General features: G+C 55.1%; 1 protein-coding gene across 5 annotated transcripts in view; it reads right to left on the bottom strand.

Moving 5' to 3' along the window:
• ABCG1 (ATP binding cassette subfamily G member 1) overlaps positions 1 to 27,036 on the bottom strand; it is a 79,757-nt gene that overhangs the window by 14,683 nt on the left and 38,038 nt on the right. For all 5 annotated transcript variants that reach the window (XM_003895450.4, XM_003895449.4, XM_021935483.2 and 2 more), the window contains exons 3-7: positions 14,015 to 14,132; positions 11,718 to 11,850; positions 7,745 to 7,795; positions 2,130 to 2,275; positions 225 to 348 (exon numbers count right to left, since the gene is read on the bottom strand). In XM_003895450.4, the coding sequence (XP_003895499.1) occupies positions 225 to 348; positions 2,130 to 2,275; positions 7,745 to 7,795; positions 11,718 to 11,850; positions 14,015 to 14,132 (572 nt within the window). The remainder of the gene's footprint in view (positions 1 to 224; positions 349 to 2,129; positions 2,276 to 7,744; positions 7,796 to 11,717; positions 11,851 to 14,014; positions 14,133 to 27,036) is intronic.

Raw genomic sequence — 27,036 nt, 5'->3', positions numbered from 1 at the left:
CTGACCACCAGGACCGAGAGAGGACCCTGCTCAGCAACTTCCACTCCCCACCCCCTTCGCTGCATGTGGTTCCACAAGTCTCACAAAACCTGGCACTTAAACGCTCTCAAAAATGAAGATGCCCCATGAGCTAACAGAAGGCCGAGGGTACCCAGGGTTTGGTGTCATTCGGGCTGACCTGAGTGCAGCGGTGATCTGGTGGGGAGGGCCCGGGGCCCGCGTACCTGGTCGAACAGCTCGAAGAGTTTGGCGCTGGGCTGGTGGATGGTGCAGATGATGGAGCGCCCCCCTTGAGCGAGTCCTTTCATCAGCGAGACCACCTGGAAGCAGGAGGCGCTGTCCAGGCCGCTGCAAGGCAAGGGGCATCGTGAGATGTCCATGGGCGGCAGGAACAAGCACTGCTCCAGGTCCCAGGGGCCCAGGGAGCTCCTGTCCCAGAGGGCTTGGCATCAGGGGCCTGTAGCTGCAGCTGCCCCGTTCCAGGCCGGGGCAGCTCTTGCTGTTTGTTTTGCTGCTTAGTGTCGGGGCACACAGTAGGGCTTTGCATGTTACATTTTATTCCTGGCAAGAATGGAGGGACCCCAGCGAGCCTTCCTGCCAGAGTTCAGGACTGGGGGGGTCCCCACTCATCTGGGCGGGGGTGGGGACTTCACAACTGTCCAGGCAGAAGAGAGGTGGGGTTCCCCACTCATCTAGACGGTGGGGGGACTTCACAACTGTCCAGGCAGGACAGAGGTGGGGGGGCCCACTCATCTGGGCGTCAGGAGAATCTCACAACTGTCCAGGCACGACAGAGGTGGAGGGGGTCCCCAATCATCTGGGCAGAGGGGACTTCACAACTGTCCAGGCAGGACAGAGGTTGGGGGGTCCCCAATCATCTGGGCAGAGGGGACTTCACAACTGTCCGGGAAGGCAGCTGTGCCTCAGGTGGTCTAGTGCTCCACAGTCACCACCCCCCACTCCCCACCTCCCATCTATGGGGCTGCATAGAAGGCAGCCTTGGTGCAGCCCAGGTGGGCTTTACTCCAGCACGTAATTCACTGTACAGAAGGGTCCTTGGGGGGACCCCTCTTCTCTCTTCTCCTTTCCTGGCTGCTCACATCTACTCCTGCTCCCATCCCCTCAACTCTGAAGTGACAGGCCCAGGGGACAGTGTGTGCCGGGCAGTCCCCGAGCCCGCCCGTCTCAGAGCATTCAGGGCATTCAGCTTGCAAGATGCTATTCAAGGGTTCACTGTGGTCTGTTTTCCTGAAGTATCTGACAGACACCGTGGGCTGCTGCTGTGTAGGCCCAAGAGAAGAAAACAGGTGAGCCTCCCCTCCCGACCCCCAGAAGGTCACTGTCACGTTGCTGTCAAATCTAGCCGGACTTTGGAGGGGTGAGTGAGTGGCAGAAATGAGACAATGGAAAGTCTGGCTTAAGTCATTTCAGGAGCAGCCTCATTCCTGGCCGCCCATCCTCCCCGGGACAACTGAACAGGACACACGCAGGAGTCAGGCGAGCTCAACCTGCAGCCGGGGGCACCAGAGCCAGGACTCCAGAGCAGCAATTCCACAGCGGAGCCCCACACGTAAAGGGCATCACCCAGGACAGGGGTCAGAGCGCCCGTGGGTATAGAGAGCTGGCGAGCAACCGAGGCAGGATTCTGTCCTGCAGGCATCTCTGAGCCTCTGATGTGCTAAACTGCAGGGCATTTCCAGAACACACCTGAGGACAGACCGTTTCCCAGGGCGTCCCATGACCTTGGCCTTCACAGTGGCTGAGCCATGAGGAACTTGGTGTCATGGAAAAGACATGCATCGTGAAAGGATGTTCCCCGCTGCCCCGATGACGGGGGACCCCCCCGACCTCTGTCCTGCCTGGACAGTTGTCAAGTTCCTCCCAAAGCCATACCCCCAGGGTCAACACATGCCGTGCAGGCCCGAGCACAGGGGTGTCTCTGAGGGAGGGAGGGAGGGAGGGGGTGTAAGTCAGCTCTTCTACCCAGTGGTCCCAGATGGAAGGAGGAACCGCTGGGTGAGCTCACCCCCTCTGAGGCTACATCAGGATGTCAGGGTCACCTGGAAGAACTGCTGAATAGAGGGGGCTGTTCCTGCCCCTGGACATCAGCCCAGATGCTCCTGACTTACCTGGTGGGCTCATCGAAGAACATGACTGGAGGGTTGTTCACCAGCTCCAGCGCGATGGCCAAGCGCTTGCGCTGACCACCTGACAGGCTCCCGGTCCGCGTGTTGGCACAAGACAGCAAGCCCAGCGCTGTCAGTATCTCCTTGACCTGGGGCAACAGAACCAGAGACATTGGGAGCTGCCCGCCAAAGCTCACCACCTCCACGGCCCACGCGGGAAGACCTGACGGCCGCCCTCAGCCTGCTGGACACACGGTGCCCGGTCCACATGGAGGCCGCGGAAGTCGAGCCCACCCCAGGCTGCCCAGTGCCAAGTGGGGCAGGTGCCATTTCCACGTCAGCAGTCCTGATGAGGGACAGAGACTGCCCAGAGGCTCCGCACTGCCCAGAGGCTGTGCAACAGTGCTGGGGTCAGACACGAGAGCCTGCATCCTCATCAGTCATATGGCCTCTGGCACTCTGGCAGGTGCCCAGGGCACGTTCCTCACTGCTAAGCCTAGCCCAGTGCCCCATACGGAGGAGGTGTCCAGTCAGTGGCTGATGAATGGACACATGAGAGGACGCACAATTTCTGGTGGTTTCTGCCCAGAACGAAGGGGAGGGTTGCTATGACGGTTACTTGAAAGAGTGAATGCAGAGTGCGGAGGGCAGCATGGAGTCCGCGGGGGGCAGCATGGAGTCCGTTGGGGGGCCAACGTGGAGTGTGCAGGGGGGGCAGCGTGGAGTCCACAGTGGGGCAGGGTGGAGTCCACGGGGGGCAGCGTGAAGTCCACAGGGGCTGTTCCCAGCACTCCCGTCATCGCTGAGGTAGGCGTTAAGGGCAGCAACACAGTCACACATGCCAGGGCTCTCGGGAAGGGGGACAGAGTCACTTTTGTTCTTGTAAATAGGTTTGACTTGACAACAAGGTCTCTGAGGTGCCGGGAAGGCAACAACACAGATCTGCAATGCCCCTCAAAGCAGTTATGACCTACGGTAGCCACACCACAGCGTGGGCTCCGGGAAGCAGGCTGCACGCCAAGACATAAGCAGGGCACTGTGCACGGAGCCCTCCCTGTCTGCTCCAGATTATTGATCCTGTATCGACCCAGGGAACACAAAGGTCAGCAGATTTCTGTGCCGGTTTGGTGTTGCTTTCAGCCCCGGCATCGTCTCAGAAGCAGGGCCTGGGTCAGCCACTGCCATCCCTGCCTCCCTACCCTGGGGACAGCCTGCCTGCAGCTCCCTCCAGCATTCACCCAGCCATTGTCCGCACCCCGCCAGGGCAGCCCTATGGTGGTCAGCCCCTGGAGGCCATAGCAAGTGGACCCTACTCCGGCAGCTCCTCTAGGGAGATGAAGTCATCCGAAGGGAGGAAGAACTCACAAGGAAGAAAATTTCCACTCTGAGCTTTTGAATTATTTATGCACGGTCAGTACAAAGTGCAGCTTTGGTGACAGAAAGAACCAGGGCACGGCTGCTGGACAGGCCGGGGCAGGTGGCAGTACAGGGTCAGCTGACCTGGGCTCCAGCCCTGTCCTGAACGTCCTTGCTGATGCCCTCACCCCAGCCCTGGTGCCTCCCCTGGATGCCTGGCTCTGAGGGCCGCCAACCCAGAAACAGCTCTGGGAGGCTGTCTGGAAAAGGCTGGTGTGTGGGGGGCGTGCAAGGTGGGCAGGGCCCTGTTCCCGGCCGGCATCGACTGCTGGTCTTCCCGGACGAGGCCTCCAGGTCTTCCGGAACCACTGGGCGACGCTGCCGGCCGACTGAATGGCTCTGGTGCTTCCAGGCTCACTGTGGGGCCCCACACATGCGGCTCGTCTTCTCTCTCTCCACCCTCACGGAGGGGATGCTGGAAGCGGAGGCTGCCATGGGTGCCTTTCCCTCCACACCCCTGCCCATGAGCTGGGTCCACCCCACTTTCTCCAGTGTCCTCTCAGGAGTGATGCCACCCAGATGGTTCTGTTTTAAAGACTAGTCAGAAAGAACTAACAATGATCTCAGTCATTTATACATTTTTCCGAAACACACCGACAAAAAAATTGCAAGGCTGCTTGTAGCTTCAGCCCCCCTGGGGTTTCCCAGTGGGCGCTCCAGGGAGGGTCTTGGCAGCCCAGGCTGCTCCTGGAGACCTCACTCCTGAGGAAGTGGCCTTGCTGGAGGGCTCTGGGGGATTGAGGCTGCTTTGCTGAGGATCAAGGAAGGCCGTGAACAACACAGCAAAATTCCACGATCTTCTAGAACATTCCATTCCATTTTGTTTCCATGAGACACAGAGAACGTCGACCTAGGTGCATACTGGGGGTTGGAGGGAAGTGAGTGAAGCATGAAGTTGCTGCCGTGTTCTGAGCAATCCTGATGGTGGGCCCGTCAGGGAGGTGTGTACCTGCACCATGGTGGGCCCGTCAGGGAGGCACCTGCACCATGGCTGAGGAACAGCTGGGTCTGCTGGTGAGAAGCATGTGCAGGATGCAGTGTGGCCTCCAGGTCCTGCGGGGAGGGCTCTCTGTGTTGTTCTATCCAGCCGAAGAGGAATCTGAGAACGGCGCCAGGGGCTCACTCCTCAGGGATGATTCAGCCATGTGAGTTGATATTTTTGCCCTTGTAAACCCAGTTGAAAATAGCTGGAGGCTCTTGTCCGGGCCATGTCTTAGGCAGGGCCCAGGCACCACGAGGACACACGCCTATGGGTGCCATCTGCCTTTGGGCCTCGTGTAGCTACTCCTGGGAGTCGCCTCCATTCTCCACTGAGATGCCGGTTTGTTCTGGGTCTTCCGGCTCTGGCAGTCCAAGGGCCTGGCTTGCCGTGTCCTTGGCATGGAGCCTGCTGAGCAGCACTCACTGTGCACCCAGCCCTTGGGGAGGGCGACTTTTGCCAGCTATGCCAGAAGAGGCTGGTGGCTGTCGCCTTATGCTGCAGGGAAGCAATCCCACAGCTCCTCCCATATGGATCACATGGGCTCCATCGAGCTCATTGACCTTAAAGAATCCATTCAATTCAGGTTGCACTGCCCCAAAAGGCAGGTGGAGCCTGGTTTCCTGTCCCTACCTTATAGGCGAAGATCGGCTCGGGGCACGGCGGCCCAAGGCCATCCGGTGGGTTCCAGCAGGCCAGGGTGGAGGGCTCCCCTGTGTGCTCAGCTCCGCTTCACCCCAGGGCCTCTCCGTGTTAGCAAATCTCCCCACCCTCTGCCTCCTGCGTCTGCTCCCCCTGCCTCCGGTGATCCCGGAGACCCTCTCCACCGTCTGCTCTGTCCTTGGGCCTTTGGTTTGGGTCAGCGAGACAGAATTCCCTCTCTCCAGCACCTCCCCCACCAGAGCTCTTGGCTCCTCCTCCACACTGAGCATCAGTGACCACTTCCGCCGTCTCTCCTTGGAGACCCCACAGCCGCCCCTCAGCTTGCAGGCCAGCGTCTGGAGGGGTCTTCGGGACCTTGATGGAGGGCTATCCGAGGCAAAGAGATTGGATTGTGCTTCCGACACCCTGTGAAAGCAGGGAGGCTGGGGGGTGGGAAGGAGGGCCCCAACAGGCGGTTCCAGGGGCACTGCAGTCCTCCAGGCTTTGGGAGGAGCAGCTTCTTGAGTCTCTGGATGGAAAAGCCTCTGCTTCGTGGGGCGCTGCACACTCTTGCCGGCCTCTCCTCTTGTCCTGCAGCTGATGGCAAGGAGGGCCCAGGACTGGGGGGTGGCAAAGCTGACCTCAGACAGGGAGAGTGGAGGTCGCCCTGGCTCAAGCCCAGGGCCCTGTTCTGTTGATTTGGGTTCATCTCCCGTGGGAGACCGCCAAGACTCAGCTCTGACACCTGCTTTTCTCCGTGTTCTTCTGTGTGCCTGGAACTAAGGCTTTCATTTGTTAACGTTCACTGCCGTCTCAGTCAGCATGAGCTGCTGTAACGAAATCTCCCATACCGGGCAGCTTCCACAACAGAAATTCCTGTCTCAATTCTGGAGGCCAAAGTCTGAGATTGAGGGCAGCAGGGCTGCTTTCTGAGGCCCCTCTCCCGGGCTGGCAAATGCCACCTCCGCCCTGTGTCCTCACGGGGTCGTCCCTTGGTGTGTGTCTGGGTTCTCTTCTCCTCTTCTTACAAGGGCACAGTCAGACTGGACTGAGGCCCACCCATATGACCCCGTTTTAACTTCAGTACCTCTGTAAAGACCCGATCTTCAAATACAGCCAATTCTGGGTTTCTGGGGCATAGGTTTTAACATACCATCTTTTGGGGGGGATTCAGGCCATAACACTCATCTTCCATAACTTGGTATAAGTAACACTCAGGCGTGGGAGGTGGTGTGTGTGGCGGGGTGTGTCTATGTTACACTGTTTAGAAAACACTGTCCAGAGAGGGCTCTTGCTTTTCAGCCTAGAAAATAAACTCACAAGCCTGGGTCTTCTGCCCTTGAAGGGCCAGGAACACCTGTAATTTCCACATTTTCTCTCTTTTGGGTTCTGTTCATCCATTTTCTTCTCAATCGCAGAATAAAAGAATTCCACACAAAATGTTTTCTGTAGCAACAAAGAATTGTTTTCCTTCTCTCAGACACTGGGCTCTTTCTACCTGCACTGGGCATCTCACCCCCAAGCCCTGATGACATGGGCTGAATCCTGAGTTTCGAAGGGCACAGTTGCTGGGGGAGGAGGAGCATTAAGGTTATCCAGCTCTTTTTTCCATACCAAAGTGGTTTACATTTACTTAATATTAGCTATTACAGATGACAGGAGAGGGGGAAAGGCCGGAAATAGAATTGCTGTGACTGTTTCTCAGCATGTTTGATTCTATCCCATCAATCACTGCATTTTATACCAGAACACAAAGGGCCATGTCGAGCCATTGGCACTAACCCAGCAAACCCCACTCTCAGCTGCCAGACTGTGGTCCTTTAAGGGTGTTAGGAGAGAAAGATAATCTTATAGAGGGGGGGTTCCCCAAATTCCATCTCACGCTGAAAATCCCACCAGCACTGGCCACAGTGGAGAGGACAGTGGGTTTCGCGTGGAGGGTGTGTGAGTCCAGGCTGCTCCTTCCTCCGTGTAGCTTTCTACTGCTCCCCCTGGCTCTGCCCACCTGCACCTGTCCCTGCTCCCTGGGTTTAGGAAGCCAAAAAAAAAAAAAAAATGGCTAAAGGGATTAGAAAGCCTTCACCATCCTGGAAACATATTTATTTTCTTTTTTAAGAGGCTGGTTAATAACACGTAAGAACTAAATTTCTTCTTGCAAGTGTAGGTGGGTGGAGGGTGGTTATTTTTAAACGAATGACTAACCATCTTCATTGTTACTGTCTTATAAAAAAATCTAATATCGATCATATTAAACACTAAAAGGGGCAGCACTCTTAGTCTAACCCTGAAGCTGGCATCTTCTGGCCCCATGAGTGCCAAGGTTGTTGTTCCTCACGTTACATTCTGACTCCTGCATCTGAGAATCAAAGCCATGAACATGTGCACCAGATCTGCCTCTTTTGGCCTCTGGCTGCCACAGGCCATAGCATTCCCTGAAATGTCACCTGTCCCACATATGGAAGGCAAGGCAAAAACAAATCAACAAAGAAAAGCCAGTGCCAAAATGCCCCGGCAGGCACACTGTCCACATGCACTTCTTGCACTTTCTGGACCACTTGTGGGCCCTGAACAACCCACTTACCATCTCCCTTCTGCCTTCATCCTTCTCCTGAAGCTTCAGATGTGCCGACACCTGCAGGGGACAAGGACAACAGTGTAGAAGCAGAACAGATGGCCACCAGCAGTGTGAGCCTCACGCCCGCACTGCAGGCCACGGTACAGCTAGCCAAGATGCAGCTAGCCATGAATTTGCCACCCAGCCCGCGGTGCAGCTACCCACGAAGTGCAGCTACCCACAGTGCAGCTAGTCACAATGCCGCTAGCCACAGTGCAGCTAGACGATTGCTGCTAGCCACAGTGCACTATTGCGGTGCAATAGCCCGCGGTGCAGGTAGCCATGGTGCAACTAGCCACAGTGCAGCTAGACACGGTGCAGCTAGCCACGGTGCAGCTAGCCACAGTGCAACTAGACACAGTGCAGCTAGACACGGTGCTGTTAGTCACAGTGCAGGTAGCCAGGTGCAGCTACCCACAGTGCAGCTAGCCACAGTGCAGCTAGTCACAATGCCACTAGCCACAGTGCAGCTAGACACGGTGCTGCTAGCCACAGTGCCACTAACCCGCGATTGCCCGCAGCCGCGGTGCAGGTAGCCGCGGTGCAGCTGGCCACAGTGCAGCTAGACGCGATTGCAACTGGCCACAGTGCAGCTAGACGCGATTGCTGTTATACGAGGTGCAGGTAATGCCCGGTGCGGCTACCCGCGGTGCAGCTAGCCACAGTGCAGCTAGTGCGTACGTAGCCACAGTGCGGCTGAACCGCGATTGCTGCCTGGCCACAGTGCCACTAGCCACGGTGCAACTAGCCACAGTGCAGCTAGCTGATCACCATGGAAAACCCAGGAGTTCTTGGCTTCCAATGCCCCCTGCTTTAATAATGGTAGGATCGCAGGAGAGCAGTCCATGTGCTATGCTTCCTGCTGTCTCAGTTGAATTCTCTGCTGTACCCAGGAGAGAAGTCAGATGTGGGCCATTCAGAGGTAAGACAGCCCCAGGCATCAGGGGCTTGGCGACCAGCCTGGGCAGAACCAGTGTTGCGAATTAGGAATTCCACAAACCGCCTGTTAAACTGCTGAGGCTTGAACTTATCCACAGGGAGAGTCTTTACAACACAGGAATTTACGAGGGCGACACACCAGGATGCCGCGTTTTGTTGTGTTTTTTGAGATCCCGTTTGCTAACACAGCACTGGGCTCCTGGCCCCGCTTGGGAAAACCTAGAGTAGATCGTCATTGTGCAGGACTGGCCTTGCTTCCACCCTCCTGCCTCCTGTGGTCATGGGCAAACATGCAGCCTCCGTTTCCTCACAGGTACAATAGTGAGGTGAAGCTCTGTCCACCCCATTAGCTAGCAAAGTTGCTGTGAGGATCAGAGGAGAGGGTGAGATGCAGGGTGGTAGAGGGGGCGGCGGGTGGCAAAGAGGTCTCAGGCCCCAGAGTTGGACCAGGTCAGGCCCGCGCTCCTGGGCAGGGCCAGCTGCCTGCCATGTGCTACTGTCTGCCATTTCTCAGTCTGCCTGGTGGTGAGGGTGAAAAGCATAAAAATGCACAACTGTGTCTGATGTGGGATTGGGACTCCGCAACAGGTGGCCAATGTCTCCTCCATGTGAGACAGGACCTTGAGTGGTAACACGTACCATAGCCTCAAAGTATTTCTCCAGGGCCTCATGAAATTCTCAGAATCAAAATCGAACTGAATTTGATTCTGAAAATAGATCATTTCACAGCAGGTTCAGTGGCGAAGTTGGGAGAAGACAGCGGGAGTCCCTAGTCGCATGTGTGGAGAATACAGCCATTGAGCTGGGGTCCCAGCGAAGAGTCTCGAGCACATGGCCATGGGGTTCACTCAAGAACTCACTGAGAAGCCAAACTCGGGCTACCCAAGATGCAGGAGCTGCTCAGGAATCAATAGAGTGTGCGTGGACCTTGCACTTAAGGCATACATGGAACAGTGAACATTAGGGTCAAGAAAAACTTCAAAGTTGTTTTGCAGCTGTTTGCCAACTCCTCAGAGATCCTCTGTGCCCCACCTGAACGTCCATTTGGAGGCCAGATCAACAGTCAGGGCTCCACGGGGCACACACCACCCAGGGAGGCTGGGCCCAGGGGAATGGCGTCCGCTTACCCACAGAACACACAAGACCAGGGAACGTGATTGGGAACAGTCCCACAGGTTCTCCTCTTCCTGTTTCCCCACAAAGAAGCTTAGGGAGCAGATCATGTGTCTGCAAATGTAACCTGCTTCTCTTTGCTGAGTTAAGAACCCCTTGGTATTGCCCTTCACATGACACGCTGGGCAGCTGCCACCCTCAGACACCATGGGGAGAAAGCTTTGCCCAACCCAAGTCAGGAATGCCTAACCCAAGTCAGGGTCTCTCCAGGTGGAAAACCAAGGCGAACCCCCATCTACTGACCAAAGTACAGAGCAGACCAAGCTGAGGATGTCCCCCTAGGGTAGCAGGAGAGACATGAAGGCTGAGGACTCTTTTTTTGCAGCGAACAAGGAGGAAGCAGAAATGTAAACAGTCCCCCACACAAAGCAACTGGAGCTGCACGCTGATTTTCAATCTCCTCTTAATGGGAGGATTCTTATGGCTGCCTCTGCTCACAATTAGGTCCATGCAGTATCAGTACAATGAGTTAGGCCTTAAAAAAAAAAATGGTCCCCGCCGGGAGCGGTGGCTCATACCTGTAATCCCAGCACTATGGGAGGCCGAGGTGGGCAGATCACGAGGTCAGGAGTTTAAGACCAGCCTGGCCAACGTAGTGAAACCCCATCTCTACTAAAAATACAAAAATTAGCCGGGCATCGTGGTGGACGCCTGTAGTCCCAGCTACGTGGGAGGCTGAGGCAGAAGAATCACTTGAACCTGGGAGGTGGAGGTTGCAGTGAGCAGAGATCGTGCTACTGCATTCCAGCCTGGGTGACAGAGTGAGACTTTGTCTCAAAAAAAAAAAAAAAAAAAAAAAGGGGGCCCCGGAAGCCCAGAGGCATGGCACTTGGCTGGGTCATGGTCTGTCCAAGGAGCACAACCAGCTATTCCAGAAACCCAGGCAGAGGATATCCCCTGGACACTTCTGTGGCCCCAAGAGGGAAAAGTATTTTTAAACTTCCCCAGATAATGGACTTATCCACAGAGGACATAAGTGAAGACACTATGGGGAGGCTTACTAGGAGTGAAAAGAAACAGTGACCAAGTTGAACTGATTAGGCACCAACTGTATGCCAGAATTCTACTCCACCTTCCTGTATTTTTCCTTTCAATATTTACACCAGCCCCTTACGGTCTTGCAGGTGAGGACACTGAGGCTGTGAGGGTAAAGCAGGTGTACAGCAAGGAAGCCGAGTTGGCAATTAAAGGTGCGCCTTTGGAGGCAGACAGCTCTGGCCACGTGTGGCCATCAGCAGCCGTGTGACCCTGGGCTCCTGGCTTGACTGGGGGAAGCTCCATTTCCCATCCACTTTCTTGGGATGACCTATCTGGTATGTGTAGAGCTATGCGCTCGGGGCCTGGGACCCAGGAGATGCTTGGCCATTGCTGGTTTCATTTTCCCACCTGGGAGGCAGGTGAGTCAGAGGAATAGACCCTTGGGGTCCTGAGCAAGGCACCAGGTGAGTGGGTGCTTGGGCCAAAGACACAGAACTCAAGGATGGCTGACAGGAAGGAGAATCCCAAGCTCTGGCCTGCAGGGGAAATAGGATGGTGGCTGCCCTGGATAGGATCACCCAAGCCAGCCGGGTTAATAACCTTCTGGGAAACTTGACCCCAACCCTGCCAAACAAGGCCCATTGAACTCACAGTCTTGAGGGGTTTTGGGACGACGCTGCCTGTCCCAGTAGCAAGTCTGGTGTTAGAACTCCACTAGAGGGAGGGTGCTGATCCCATGCAGGCTGTGTGGCAGAGCCCTTGGGTCCCTCGCAGCTGGGCACTTGGCCAGTGCTGTGTCTAATGTGGGGACTGGGGGCAGGTGGCAGGGGCGGAGCGGGGCGGAGCTCACCATCATGGCTTCCTGCACAGTGAGGTGTGGCAGCAGCATGTCATCCTGCATGATATAGCAGGACACCTTCCGGAAGCAGCGCAGGTCCCGGGGCAGGCCATTGATGAGGACGGCCCCCTTCATGCCCGTCTCCCTGCAGAGCCAAGGACAGGAGAAGCCATCAGCCGGGCTCCTGCTCCTCCTCCACCTCCCGGGGCAGGAGAGGGCAGCCAGAGAGGGGGGCTTGCCTCCCAGCATCTTCCCAGCTGAACCACTGGCCACAGGGACCCTGAGCGGCAGAAACGGACCGGACCTCGCTAGCACTGCAGCAATCAGGAGGAAGAAATTCTACAGAGAAAGCACCCAGTGGGAAGAGAAAGCTGCACACAGGCCTCTGTGGGATGGCATGTTTATACTAGGGTTAACCGCAGCACTTTCTTGACCTACCAAACAAAGATACGCAGGGATGGTCCTATACGCAGCTGTGAGGTCGGGATGTACAGCCCCCGGATTTGTGGGGGTTTGTAACATTGGCTTCTGAACAATTCTGTGTGTAGCTCAGGCTGCACCCAACTGCCCAAAGGCCAGACCTCTGCAGACTTCAGGCCTGGGAAGGAGCACCAGCAGAGAGGGGCCTGGACTGGTTTAGCCGAGTGCATGGCCCTTCTTCACCAGGGAGAATTCTCTCTGCTGAGCAAGCTGAGCGCCTCCCGGGTGCTCCTGTGAGGCGGGCAGTGCCTCACCAGGCACACTCATTCACTAGCTGGTTCATCAGCTCACTGTAGACCTACTGTGCGCCTCTGCCACCTGCCGTCGTGGGAGCATCAGTGCAGCCTGGGAGCTGGTGCATGCCACAGGCAGTCTACACACTATACTTCTGAGGATCCAGTCATTCCAGCCCTACCTCCTAGATGTTATGGAGAATAAAACAGACGCAAATCTATGGAGACTAATGAAAGCATGTCTAGCTTCCAACTTTACTCAGTTTGTTACTATGACTGTGGGTCTGCGGCCGGCTCCCTTCTCTCCTTCGGGCACAGGCTGGGGTCAACTGGCTTCCCCTGGATCCCCAGGTCTGAAGGCCCTGTCCTGAGTGTTCTCCACAGGTCCGGGATGCCAAGCACCCACACAGGCTGCGAAGAGCTGTGGGTGTATTGACGAACTGAGAAACTGCCACGCCTGCAGGAATACTCACTCCCCTCTGGCCCTGCATCACTCTGAGAATTCAGCTTTAACCTTTAGATGTGACTGTCACAGGCAGGAATTTGCCATAAGTGAGATTTTTTCGAATCCCAATTTCTGGCATTAAGGCGTAATTCAGAAGCTCTAAGGAAAAAGGTGATATTTGCCATTTTTCCAGTAAATGAAATTGTTACTATTATTACTATTTGCCAAAGTTAGTAAATAAAACCAATCAGACATGAAAATAACTGACTTTAATAGAGCATCTTCTAAACACTTCTAAAGATTCTAATCTAAGTTTTCTAATCATTCTCAAATGGATGACATTGGACACAATGGTCGCCGACCTTCTTTGTTGTTGTTGTTGTTTGTGTGTTTTTGAGATGGAGTCTTGCTCTTGTCACCCAGGCTGGAGGGCAGTGGCACGATCTCGGCTCACTGCAACCTCTGCCTCCTGGGTTCAAGTGATTCTCTTGCCTCAGCCTCCTAAATAGCTGGCACCTGCCACCACGCCCAGCTACTTTTTCTGTATTTTTAGTAGAGATGGGATTTCATTATGTTGGCCAGGCTGGTCTTGAACTCCTGACCTCAGGTGATCCACCCACTTCAGCCTCCCAGAGTGCTGCCATTACAGGTGTGAGCCACCACACCCAGCTCAAACTTCTAAACAACTAAGACCACCACAAGCTTCAGCCAAACAGTTCTCATCCTCTTCCGAAAATGCCTTGTCTCTCTTCAACTTGCGTTCACTCCTGTTCTCTCCAAGTTCTCTGACCACCCCTCTCCCTGACCTTGACCTTCCTACCTCTTCCTGTCCCTTTGGCTGGGCTGAGCTCATCCAGGGTGCTGCTGTGGCCACTGTGCCCAGGGACCCCTCTCTGAATGTGGGTCTCCACCCATCACGTGGCCCTTGGCGAGTGCAACCTCTCAAGGTCACTCTCTCCCCTGGACCCAGTTTCCTTCACAGATTCCAGAGCTTTCTGATCCTAAATCCACCTTGTGCTCCGCTGGAGCCTGTGTGTACAGAGCGTTCAGAAGTCACTGCCATAGACCACAGCCTGCTCCAGGTGACGGAGCTGACGGAAGGAGCTGCACTATCCCCATTGCTGGCCTGACACCCGGGCAGGGCTGCTCACCTGTATCCGGCCAGGATGTTCATTAGCGTGGACTTCCCGGCCCCGGAAGGGCCCATAATGGCCACCAGCTCACCACTATTGAACTTCCCGGAAATTCCTTTCAGAAGGGTCTTGTATCCTGCAAAAAGCAGATCATATTCATATTCGTTTCATTTTGTTTTATCTCTAACGCAGTAAATATGCAGATGTTCAAGTACACACGACTGAGGCCGAGGGCAACCTTTGACATGCACGGTAGAAAAGGCTGCATTCCAGGGAAGAACATGAACTTTGTGTCTTTTGAATTCCCTGGTCTATGTCTTCAGTTGCATTTCACGGGTTATAATAATGATAATAACTAGCACATGTGTAATGCTTTAGCGCTTACAAAGCACTTTCCCACTCATCGTCTAGTCTGTAAGGAATCCACCATTCCTGTCTCAGAGTGAGGAAGCGATGTCCAGTGGGCCCAGGTGACTTGCCCAGGCCCTCGGCCAGTGTGAGCAGAAGCCAGCTCTGGGCTGCAGCACTACCGGCTTGCTCCTCCCCCGATATGCTATGCACATGTCTGTATTAATTAATAATTCACTGACTGCATCTACAAATTATTTATGCTTTATATATTTATATAAGTATAAATTATGTATGTATGATTTATTTAGAAATAATCAACATATAATTAAATAATCAATATATTATTAATCCCTTAATTAATAATTAAGAAAGTTTGTCATTTTGCAGCCACACCAAACTGCTTTGGAATTTCTGCCAAGTCTCCATCTCAGAGCTTTATAAAAGGAGAAAAGCTACACATCCCAAGCAGAGCCACGTTAATTTTTTTCAGCTAGACTGTTTAAAAGTGCTGTAAATAATAAAAGCAACTGGAGGCACAGATAATGACTCCCAATCCAGGGGCATGTCTCAGTGTAGTACCAGATCAGACTCCACCATTAAATGATCAAGAATCATGTGAATGCAACTTCAGCTCCCACGCATTCCAGGGCACCTAATGAGACAGGGACCCTCGGGGTCCTTGGCCCAATCCCGGGTTTTCGGCTTTCTCCCGGTCCCCAGCTGGGCACCCAAGCCTGTATGTTTCCATAAGTCTGGCCCAGGGGAGTTTGCTTCCTGCTGTCTTCCTGTCTTTCGTAGATAGGACACCGGAAAATGCCAACCTGTCACCAGGTGCCGCCTTAATTTGGATGTGGAATCCCTGAGGCCTTGTTTAGGGGAGTCGGAGAGCTGCGGAAGCCAGTCAGGAAGCTTGGGACTGCCACTCATTACAGAGAGGGCGGTTGTCACCCCAGGGAGGGCCAGGAGGGTCATTCCAGCGGGGGTAGGGGCACAGGAAGAAAGGGCGGGGGCTGGAGAGCAGCTCAGAATTGCAGGTGAACCAGCTCGTACAACAGGACCGTGAATAACAATGCTTACAAACACACAGCACTTGAGGCCTAAACAGATGAGCAGGGCTGGAGGAGGACCAGGAACCCCAAGAACAGCCCTTATGCTGAGCTACGGGTACCCTTCAGTGGACAGGCAGACGGAAGAGCTGGGGACCACAGAGATCCTTCCTCCACAGGAGCAAGCTCCCTGCACCACGGAGTACCCAGGCCCCTGGGCACTCACGTGATATCACCGAGAAAGCACTATATGCTGGGTACCTGCTAATTACTGCCTCTTGTCTATTCAGGGTGGAAGTGAGGCTGCTCCCCAGCAAACCTCCCTTAGGCTGTGTCCTCTCAAAGTTACGAGCTGCCTGAAGGAGCTGCCTGAAGACACCCGGTCACTGAGCTCACCAGCAGCCATCGTCTGACCATGGCCATGCCTCAGGTTCTCAGAAGCCTCTCTCCCTCCGTCCAGGGCAGGCAGGGCCCACATCTCCTGCTGGGCACAGCCTCTGAGCTCTCACCTGTGACAGTGCCTGGGGCTGACCCTCAGGGCTGGAGTACTGGATGGTCACCCTGGCTGGAGGAAGCACACACAGGCTGCAATGACCCCCAGGACCCCAGGAACAGGACAGGGTGTGGAGGCGGGAGCATTCGGCCCTCGCATGGGAAAAGCAGGACAGGTGGTCTCAGGCTGGTCTTGCTATTGAGAACCACCAGACTGGAATTGCAAGAATATACACCAAACAGAGAGTGCACACAACTGGGGCTGCAGGCGTCCTCTCCACCTGGTCCTCATGGGGTCCAGCAGTGGACCCAAGGCCCAATTCGGGGCTGTACTTCTCTAATATTAGAAACCTGTTTTTCTTTCTTTCTTTTTTTTTAAAAGTCATGCATTTGGGATTGAAGAATCTTAAAAGTGGCTCTGGAAGCAAAGTCCAGTAAACATTAGTCTGCCCTGCTGTGGGACAGCCTGGGCGCAACAGCGACCCTGTGCAGGTCTAAAAGTGAATCCCAAGCTGAGGGGCCCAGGAAACACCAGTTAGAGGCTTCCTGTCGTAGTCGGGTTTCCTGAGTATCCAACACACACACACACACACACACACACACACACACACACACACACACCCCTCTCTATTTAAAGGAAATCATCCTCCCCGCAGAGCCCTGCATTTGGTTCCTCTTATAGAAATATAAAGCAAAGATGGGACCATCCTGCCCCGCCTGCCCTACTTACCCACCCTGAGCTCTGCTCAGCCCACTTCTTGGCATAATGGACATGCGCCTGCCTCCCTGTCCCTGTGGGCTCTGCTTCACAGGGCGCGCGGTCTTCCACTGTTTTTCTGGCTGGGATAAACGCCCAGGATGACAAGTGTGGAGACTGCCAGAGCCAGGCCCACTGAAGGCCCATCAGCCCCGTGCAGGATGCCCAGGTTCAGTAATTGAAACAGCCAGATGCTAGCCCGGGCAAGGTTTGGGCACAACCCAGGGCCAGATCAGGGGCCATGAGACCAGAACAGCCAGACCCAGGGCAGGGCCAGACCGAGACTCAGACAGAACTCGTCGGGCCAGAGAGAATCACAGAAGGGGCAGACCGGGCCAGACAGAGCCAGACCAGACCCAGACAGGGCAGACCAGGCCAGATGGGAGCCCAGACCAGATGGGGCAGACCAGACCCAGACAGGGCAGACCCGGGCCAGACAGGAGCCTAGACCCGAGACCCAGACAGGGGCAGGCCAGACCCCGGGCAGAACCCGGAGCAGAGACTAGGCCAGACCCAGACAGAACCCGGAGACCGGGCCAGGCAGAGCCCAGGAGCAGAACCCTGGAGCCGGGCAGACAGAACTGGAGCCAGGCCCAGGTAGGAGCAGAACGGGCCAGACAGGAGCCCGGAGCCAGGTCTAGAGAGGCAGCAGGTGAGCCTGGGCAGAACCCAGACCCAGGCCCGGAGCAGAGGCAGACAGGGCAGGCCGGGCCAGGCCAGGGCCCGGAGCCAGGCCCAGACAGAGGCCCGGAGCCGGGCCGGAGCAGGGCAGGTCGGGCCCAGGCAGAGCCCGGGCCGGGCAGATGAGCGGAGCCGGGTCACAGAAGGGCAGGTGGGCTGGGCAGGGCAGACCGGGCCCGGGCAGAACTCCCAGGTCCGGGCCAGGCAAGGCCCAGGTCGGGCCCGGGCAGGAGCGGAGCCGGGCCCGGGTAGGAGCCCGGGCAGGGGCCCAGGTCCGGGCCCGGGCAGGGCGGGCCGAGGGCGGGCAGGGCTGAGCCAGTGCAGGCAGAGCCAGGCAGATACAGGCAGGTCAGGTGGGCAGAGACAGGCCCGGAGCAGGCAGATCCAGGCCAGGCAGGGCAGACCGGGCGGGCGGGGCAGATCGGGCGGAGCCAGGGCAGGCCAGACCCGATAGAACCCGGGTGAAGACCCAGTCAGGCCGGAGCAGGGCAGACCACACCCGGAATGGGAGCCAGGTCGGGCCCAGACAGAACTCAGATCAGGCCCAGATAGAACCCAGGCAGAACCCCGCACCGGGCAGACAGGAGCCCGGGCCAGACCCGGAACCCAGGAGCCAGACCGGGCCAGACAGGGCAGGGCCGGGGCCCAGACAGGGCCCAGACCAGGCCCAGACCATTGGAGCCAGGTCTAGAGAACCCAGGTGGAGCCTAGACAGAACCCAGACAGAACCCAGACCAGACCAGAGCCTCAGACCAGAAACTAAATGGAACTCAGATAAAAACTGCAGACCAGAACCCATGAGAGCGCTAGGCGGGGCAGGGCTGGCCTCTGTGAGCCTGGGTGGGAGGAGGGCTCCGCTCCCCATTTATTCCACTTTAATCAGTACCTGTTTCCCCCGCTTCCCTAGACTAACCCTAAAGTCTTTATCAATTGCTGGATTGTCTCTGAGCATTGCACACTAAGAAGAAGTGATGCAGCTTAATCTCTTTTTTAAGGGAGATAAATTCATAGTCAATTAAGGCAAAAACAAGCCATAAGTTCAACCAGACTTCTCTGGGAAATGGAAAGAAATGGGAGGCGAGGGCCATCGAGAACCAGAGGAGAGAATGGGGTCTGAGCAGGGCCCCAGGCACCAGACACCTGCTCAGGAATTAATTCCCTAAGTGACACTGGCAGTCTACGTTTCTTCTTGGGACCCTAACATCAACGTCTTTGAAAACAGGGAACTGGACAAGATGGTTTCTAGTGTCTTAATTACCCTAGAAAGGAAGCAAATGCTCTATGAGCCTGTGAAAATCCTTGCTCCGTAACACAAAATGTGGGAGCTTAGCAAGGGGCACAATTAGCAGTGCCAGGGGCTGTGGTCATTGCCCAACGACAGAGATGGGAGGATGACAGAAGAGTGCTCCAGATAACGTGGTGACGGACTGTCCTTGGAGCCGCAGACCTACATGATCAGAGAGGAGCAAATCCCTTGGGATATTCCAAAGACAACCCACAGAGTCTATCTCTGCCGCTTTTATGGTTTGTTCGCTAAGATGATGCATACTTGGGAGAGACGGGGACAGAGCATGCTGGTCCTTCGGAGCTACTCACTATAAAAGGAGCAGTGGAAGCCCCGTGATCCCAGACCCTCCTAATCAGACTCACCTTGGCTGAATTTCATATTGCAATTCTTTTATTTTATTTTATTTACTATGTATTTATTTTAGTTTTTAGTTTTTTTGAGACAGAGTCTCACTCTGTCACCCAGGCTGGACTGTAGTGGCGGGACTCAGCTCACTGCAACCTCCACCTCCTGGGTTCAAGCGATTCTCCTGCCTCAGCCTCCCAAGTAGCTGGGACTACAGAGTCTCACTCTGTCACCCAGGCTGGAGTGTAGTGGCGCGATCTCGGCTCACTGCAAACTCTACCTCCTGGGTTCAAGCGATTCTCCTGCCTCAGCCTCCAAGTAGCTGGGACCACAGGTGTCCGCCACCACGCCAGGCTAATTTTTTTTGTATTTTTAGTAGAGACAGGGTTTCACTGTGTTAGCCAGGATGGTCTCGATCTCCTGACCTTATGATCCGCCCACCTCGGCCTCCCAAAGTGCTAGGATTACAGACGTGAGCCACCGCACCCAAACTCATATTGCAAGTCACAAGTCCACTGTCAAAGCAAAACCAAGAGCAAGCCCACTTACCCAGGCTGAAGAGAGAAGAACCCTGTCTAGGAAGGGGAGGCCTGCAGATGAATCTCTCAAGCCACGAGGGGCAAGCTATGGCAGCACGCTAAGGGGCTGCCTTGCTAAGGGGGTGGCCAGGGCTGGCAGGATGCCACTGACTGAAGAGGTGGAGAAAAATGTCTCCAGGCCATCCCAGCCTGTGGTCCTGAGCCAGCTCACAGTCCGGTGTAGTGGACCAGAGGTGCGCATCTGGAAAGCCTGAGAAGGCAACAGTGGTCAGGCCGCCCTGCGGTGTGTTAGAGCTGACCTCTTTCCAGGGCTCATCCTCTCACAGCCCTGGAAGTTGGAAGTCCTCACTGGAAGTGTCCTCAGGGCCGTGCTCCCACTGAAGGTGCTAGGGGAGGACCTCCCCTGCCTCTGCCAACTGCTGGTGCTCCAGGTGTTCCTCGACGTGTGGCTGCCTCCCTTTGATCTCTCCTCTGTCTGCACGTGGGCCTCTCCCCTGTGTGTCTGTTACTCTGTGTCCAAATTCCCATCTTCTTATCCGGACAGCTGTCATATGGGATCAGGGATCCACCCTACTTCAGCATGACCTCATCTTAACTAATGCCATCTGCAGTGACTCTGTTTCAAGTAACGCCACATTCTTAGGGAGCAGAGGTTAGAACTTCAACATATCTATTTGGGGGACACAGTTCAACCCACAGCAGAGCACAATGCTAGAGAGAAAGCGCCACCTGGGGCTATGGCACTGGATGCAGCCTCCAGGAGGAAACGGACCTGTGGGTGCCGGAATGAGGGCCGCGAGGGCCTGAGCACTCTGGACTCTCTTATCAGGGGTGCAACCCTGCCCAAGCACAGCTGCAGCTCCTAAGAACTCCTATGCGCACTTGGAAAGATGGTATGAAGCTGTCCCGTGTCGGGATGGGGGGCCAGCACGAGCGAGCGCCAACAAGCTGGCTCTGGTCCCAAGGAGCTCAGCCAAAGGGCCCAAGAGGTGGGCCCCCAAAGTCCCTAACACAGTGACTCCAGAAGACGGTGGCTCCATGGAGCCTGCTCAGACCTGACTGTACTCAAGGAGAGGGGGTGTGAGCCCAGGCTGGCCGGGGAGCATGGCACCCTCCCACCTACTGTCTGCCACCTCAGGCAGAAACCACGAGAGCTAGTGGCCTCAAGGCCAGAGATGGAGTCCTGGTGTTGTCAAGGCTTCCCGAGACCCAACCCTCCCTGTGCACGTGCCCCCAGTCAAGACCCTGAGAGAGCTCCCCAGAGCACACCAACCAGCACCCCAAAGAGTGCTCCTCTATCCCACCTCTCCGGGTCCCCCCCCTTCCCCCATGTGGCCTTCTGTCTCCCACCTCCTTCCCTCTCTCCTCTGTCTCCCTCTCTCTCCTCTCTGTCTCTCCCTCTCTCTCTCTTTCTCCCCACTTTCTCTCTCTCACTCTTCACCTTTCCTTTGCCAGCATCCTCTGAGAAGTAGAAACCTCACCTTTCCATTCTAAACATTCAGCCCTAGCCCAGTGCAGATACTCAAGTGTCGCTGAATGGATGGATGAATGGATGAATGGATGAACAGTTGGATGGATGGATGGATGGATGGATGGATGGATGGATGGATGGATGGATGGATGGTTGATGGATGGATGGATGGATAGGATGGATGGTTGATGGATGGATGGATGGTTGGATGGATGGATGGATGGATGGATGATGGATGGATGGATGGGCAGATGTGGAGGGATGGATGGATGGATGGGATGGATGGATGGATGGATGGATGGATGGATGGATAGATGGACAGACAGATGGATGAATAGATGAATGAATGGATAGCTGGATTGATAGATGGAAGGATGGAAGGATGGATGGATGGATGGATGGATGGATGGATGGATGGATGGATGGATAGATGGACAGACAGATGGATGAATAGATGAATGAATGGATAGACTGACGGATGGATGGATGGACAGATGGATGGATAGATGAACAGATGTTTAAAAACCATGCAGATGAAGCATTTAGTAATGTTTAAAATTAAGTGGCTACTAAAGAGTTTCCTGAGTTATCCCCTCCCTCAGAATGAGCCACTTTTAGCACATTAGAGATTCAGAGACAGCCTGTGCACACGTCCCGAATTCCAGTGATCATGAGTATAAGGAGACAACGTTGGAATGACGCTGCTCCTCCTAAAGGCCAGCTGGCCAACCCCAAACCAGGCACCCCAGATGAGCCGGGCATCCGACAGCCGCCATATGACGCACATCGTCTTCTGCTTCCGGCTCTGTCACTGCCCTCGAGGCCCTGAGAATGTCAGTTCTGTGAGGATGTGAGCAAGACCAGCTTCTTGATTATCATACCCCATGAGCCTGGAATGGAGCCTGCACAGTGGTTACTGGAAGGAAATGTTCGTGGAGCTCACAAGACAGGAAGGGCTCTTGGCACAAGTGAACCTCGAGCAACATCCCGTCTCAGGCAACGCCGTGGCCTTGTTATCTCTTCCTACACCTCCCTTCTGAGAGGACAGACCCTTTTGGGACCAGAGCCATCAGGCAAAGTCCAGAGGCCACTGCAGGCCCAGCTGCCTGGCCCCTCCCCATAGTGTAACGGCAGGATCAACCTACTTCAGGCATTTTTATGGGGTCACTGGCTCCCTCTGTCTTGTGTTACATAAGCACAAACCCCTCCGCAGTGGACGGGACAGAAATCATCAGGAAGCCCGTAGACAATGGCCATGGAAACATGCCTGCTGTGTTCACTTCTGAGTAATTATGTTTTGCTGTAAACGTTGCTGAGGTGTAGAAAACATAGAGAAGTGTGCAGACCGTAAACACATAGCTTCATGCGCTTTTCCAGATCGAACACAACGGGGTCCCAGCCCCCAGATCAGAACCGGGACATGGCCGGCTCCTAGGAGCTCCCTCACACCCCCTTCCTTTTGTTTCAGGGATAACTGCTTTTAAATCTAAAGTAAACCCCCAAAGGTGTTGATTTTTAAACAAAGAAATACAACTTTTCCAAAACAAACAATAAAAAGGACTGTTTCCTCCCTTGGAAATGAAGGCAACATTCCTTTGCCCGTGGAAAAATCAAGGCACCTTTCTGAGATGGAGATTGCCCCCCAGTAATCCCACGAGCCCTGTTAGCTGCTGTGGCCGGGATATACCGCTTGACAGCCCCTGGGACAAGGTGATTCCGGCCTAGAAGGAATTTCAGGAAGGCACTGAATGTTTACATTTCCCACATTAGCTAACAGTGCTTCACAAAGATACCGATACCTGTCAACTGTGAAAACCTAGGAAGAGTCACGGGACACAGCAGCATCGCTGGGGGCTGGGAGACTTTTCCTCTGCAGAAATGTGCCCTTGAAGGAGGCACACGCAGGGCCAGCCCAGTCCCCGGGCAGAGGCCATGAGTCACAGAATGGGCCTTGCCAGGCCAGAGTTCACTGGGGTGGGCACGGTGCCAGCCTTGCTCCTGACACTCTGCTTAGGCCTCACAGCAGCGAGTGCTGCATCCTTCTCCATCTTTTACAGGTGACATACAAGGGCTTGGAGAGGGTTAATGACCTGCCCAAGGTCATGCGGTAGGTCAGCAGAGGATCCAAGATTCCAACGCCTTCTGCCAAACCCAGAGGCGGCTCTTGCGCCCAGGGCCACGAGTGCCTTTGCCAGGCCCCGCAGAGCGGTTCCCGGCCCTTCCCCTCCTCCCTCCCTCCTCCTCCGAGTGGGCACATTCCCATTGAATCAATAGGGTCAGCTCAATCCAGAATTGTGCATTTAGTCTGATATCGCAAGAAATATTGAACAGAGGATGAGAAGGAATTTCAGGCCTTTCCCCTCATAAAGAAGAAACCCCGTGGGTCACCTGAGGCTAAGAACACCGCTCAGGTGTGGGCAGGGTAGCTCGCAGCGCTGATGCAGTGAGACGCTCTGAAGGCTACGGCCATAAGAACTCCTATGCCTATTCAAAGAGATCTTCACTTGTGCAACTGACCTTTATCTTTCAATTTATGTTTCATTCCACAAAACATCCTCAGAAAAAAGGAGAATTCTTGCCAGGGCGTGGGAAAGTCTCCTGTCCTTCAGGGAGGACCCAAGCCCTGCTTACATGAAGGACTCCTTGCAGCCCCTGCTAGGAAGCATGCTTCCCCAAGCCAAATGCACACTCCCCAGACCTTCGTGTGAGACACACCTCTCCTGCCACCTGCCCAGCAACCAAGGGATCTGAGCCCCTTGGGAACCATTAGGCCCCCAGTCCTGGTTACCTGCAGAAAATAATAAGCAAGTGACTGGCTCACTCAGGTTTCATTGAACGAGTTGCGGTTTGGAAAGGGGCCTGCTGCTTCTCGAGAGACCCTGGGGAAGATCGGTCATTGGGTTTTGTTTCCCAGCAGCACCAACAAAGGCGTGTTGTCCACCTGCCCTGGGCTGGGCTGGGACCAGGTGAAGTGGGCGCCCGCAGAGAATCAGGGCCTTGTTTTGTGGTTGTCCAAATGTCAAATGTCACTCTGATAGCTCAGCGTTCTGACCCCTCCGCGAGTTAAGTACGCCATAAACATAACTGTGGATAAACAGCAGGGACAAGAGGCCATCCTGTGTTTACGGAGCTCTGCAGCCGAGGTCGCGGCGTGTTTCGCCATCCTTGTCTTGTTCACTCACCCGCCAGCTTCCCGAGGGGACCGGGCCAGGCAGGACATTCTTCTTCCAAGCCAGGGTGAGGCAATGCGTCTCCTCACAAGCGGGCGGTCCCTGATATACAGAGGGACACTCGGGGTTTCAGTGGAGAGAGGGGGCGGGGAGCTGCCCAAGCTTCCCCCAGGCGCCCGTGGATTCTGTGCCCCTTCAGCCAGGCCAGGGAGTCTGCAATGGAGTTTCCTATCCTGCCCGTCTGTTTTCTCAGGAGTCATCCTCTCTCATGGGAGAAGACGCCATGCAGACAGTGCTGTTCCCACCGGCCGCTCCCATCGCCCCACGTCCAGGAGGTCAGCTTTCCAACCACAAACATCAAAACGCTGTCACCCTGGCCTGAGCACAGTGGGGGATCTGAAATCCCCTCACAAATGGCTCTGTTTAGTAAACATGCAGCCAGTGGGACTCCAGAGCTGCCCGGGGTGGCGGGGCGGGGGGCAAGAGCACCCCCGTACTAGAAGAAGAAAGATGGCAGAAAACGGGAGAGAGGGAAGCGCACAGCTGTGGGGCTATGGGGAAAAGTGGGTAGCTCATGGGGGAACAGAGGTGGGGTTTGCTTTCTGGGTCCTTGTTCAGTTTCTGGGATGCCTCTATTTTCTTTCCTTCCTGCTAAGGGATATTTTCCTCTCCTTGGCTCCTGGGCAGCAGCTGGGTGGGGCTGAGTGCAAAGACTGAGAGGGGAAGTGAGAAGTCCATCCTGCTCCACTGTGACCTCTAATGCCACCAGCTGGTGTGTGTTTGGTGAAGGGGGTCACTGGGGAGTTCGGGCCCTCTGACGTGGCTCCTCTCCTCCTTAAATAACATGGTTTCAGATACTCTGGTGAGCTCTTTTGAAAATCTTTTCAACTGCAAAAGAACCCAAACATAATCCTGCAGAGGGAATGCTGGGAAGGAAGACTCGGCCACACTCAGGCTCCCCGTTTCCACAGGTGATGAGCCCCCGGCAGGAACAGCAGCGTCACAGGTCTCAGCATCTCAGGACCCCTCCAGAGGGACCCTGGCCCTAGCCTGGCCACCATTCAGCTGCGCGGTGGAAACTGGGTCCTAGAAACACCCAGCGCCCAATGCCACCTGCTGGGTTGAAGTGAGCATCTACTCTGAATGCCTTTAGGGCCCTGTGGCCAGTTTCACTCGAGAAGCAACACAACGCATCCTCACCTTCCTCCGTGGGATCGCCAGGAAAACCCCAACCATAGGCCCTTCCTACCCCATGAGCCACTGACAAGACTTTGCCACTGATAGAGACCACCCCCAGATGATAGGGCCCTCCCTGGCCTTGGGCCGACCACATGTAGGATGCCGCACTGCCCTGAAGAAGCCAGCAGGGAAGGGGAAGACCAGGCCAACACTACGGTCCAACCAACAGCTGCTGAGCTTCAGGACCGCTCAAGCCTGGGAGGAAGATATGGGGGGTCTTCTTTCTCCTGCTGTGGCCCTTTGCCATTGGCCTCTCTCTCCCCTGCTCTCTTCCTTTCTTCCATCCAAAGGGAGGAGGCAATGGGCTAATGAGAAAACACCCCAACTCTGCCTCTTCCTAAACTGTGAACTGCGGCAAGTGGCAAATCCGTGAGCTGCTTGCCCTCAGGTAAACACCCATCACCGAGTAACTGCGTGAATTAAATGCACATGCAAATGCCCACTGGGTTACAAACACACGGCTCTAGCAATCCTGCCAGTTTTTATCAAATGAGTGGCACTTAGGAAACAAGGTAATGGCCAGCTCCTCAGAAGCAATGCCACTCGATTTGCCTCCATAGTCTGAGGGCCCACCGGACGACTCTAGACAGGGAGCCTCAGTCAATGCACCTTGAGTGGACGGTTGGATGGGGGCATGATGACAAGGATTGAGCCCTCTAGGCCAGACATTGGACCCTTTTTTCCTAAAGAGCCGAATCGCAGATATTTTAGGTTTTGCAGGACACACCATCTGTCATAACCACTGAGCTCTCCAGTTTAGCAGACGCTAAAGCAGCCACGTGCATGTGCATGGCGGTGGCTACTGCAATGAAATTTCACTTACAAACTCAAGCAGAGCACAGATCTCGTCTCCAGGCTGTGTTTTGCTGACTCTGCCCCAGAACTCTGGAGCTGAGCCCAGCACCAGCGACATCTGGGAACGTGATGTCGTCTCTCTCACACCAAGTCATGTCTCCCAGGTAGGGGCATGTGCAAGGTGGAAGAAAACCCAGCTAAGGCTGGGGATGCACCCTGTGCTCTTGGGAGAAGACAGGGTATGAGAACAGGACAACTGAGGTGGGTCTGAGAGAAAGGCAAGCTTGGATCACCACCAGGAACAAGGGAAAGGACTGACTATGTCCTCAAGGAGCTCTGAATCCTACGGTTCTCCAGAATTCTGGAGTGAACGATTCAAACTCCCCTCACATGAGAAGGTTGATTTGTCAGCTGATAAAGAAAGCTCTGGAGCAGCTCTCTCCCGGGTGCTCCTAGACACCCACTGTGCCCTCCTAATTAGGGAACAAAGCTGCTGCTGGGGTTACCACCCAGAGCTGCAGCCCTCAGAGCCACCTGCAGGGGGCAGCCCTCATCCCGAGTCTTAGAGCAGCTGCCAGCAGCCGCCCTGCTCCCCTGAGAGGCAGAAGAAGGCTGACCTTGGCTGTTCTCTAGTAGAATGCTCTAGAGGAGACTAATGGAGGGATGGATGGAGAGGCTGATGGAGTGGATGGATGGAGGGATGGATGGACGGATAGATGGAGGGATGGATGGAGAGGCTGATGGAGTGGACGGATGGAGGGATGGATGGACGGATAGATGGAGGGATGGATGGAGAGGCTGATGGAGTGGACGGATGGAGGGATGGATGGACGGATAGATGGAGGGATGGATGGAGAGGCTGATGG

The sequence above is a fragment of the Papio anubis genome, chromosome 4 (assembly GCF_008728515.1).
Source record: "Papio anubis isolate 15944 chromosome 4, Panubis1.0, whole genome shotgun sequence".
NCBI classification, from domain to species: domain Eukaryota; kingdom Metazoa; phylum Chordata; class Mammalia; order Primates; family Cercopithecidae; genus Papio; species Papio anubis.
Note: the sequence above shows the minus strand (reverse complement) of the source record. Positions and strands in the feature narration are given on the sequence as shown.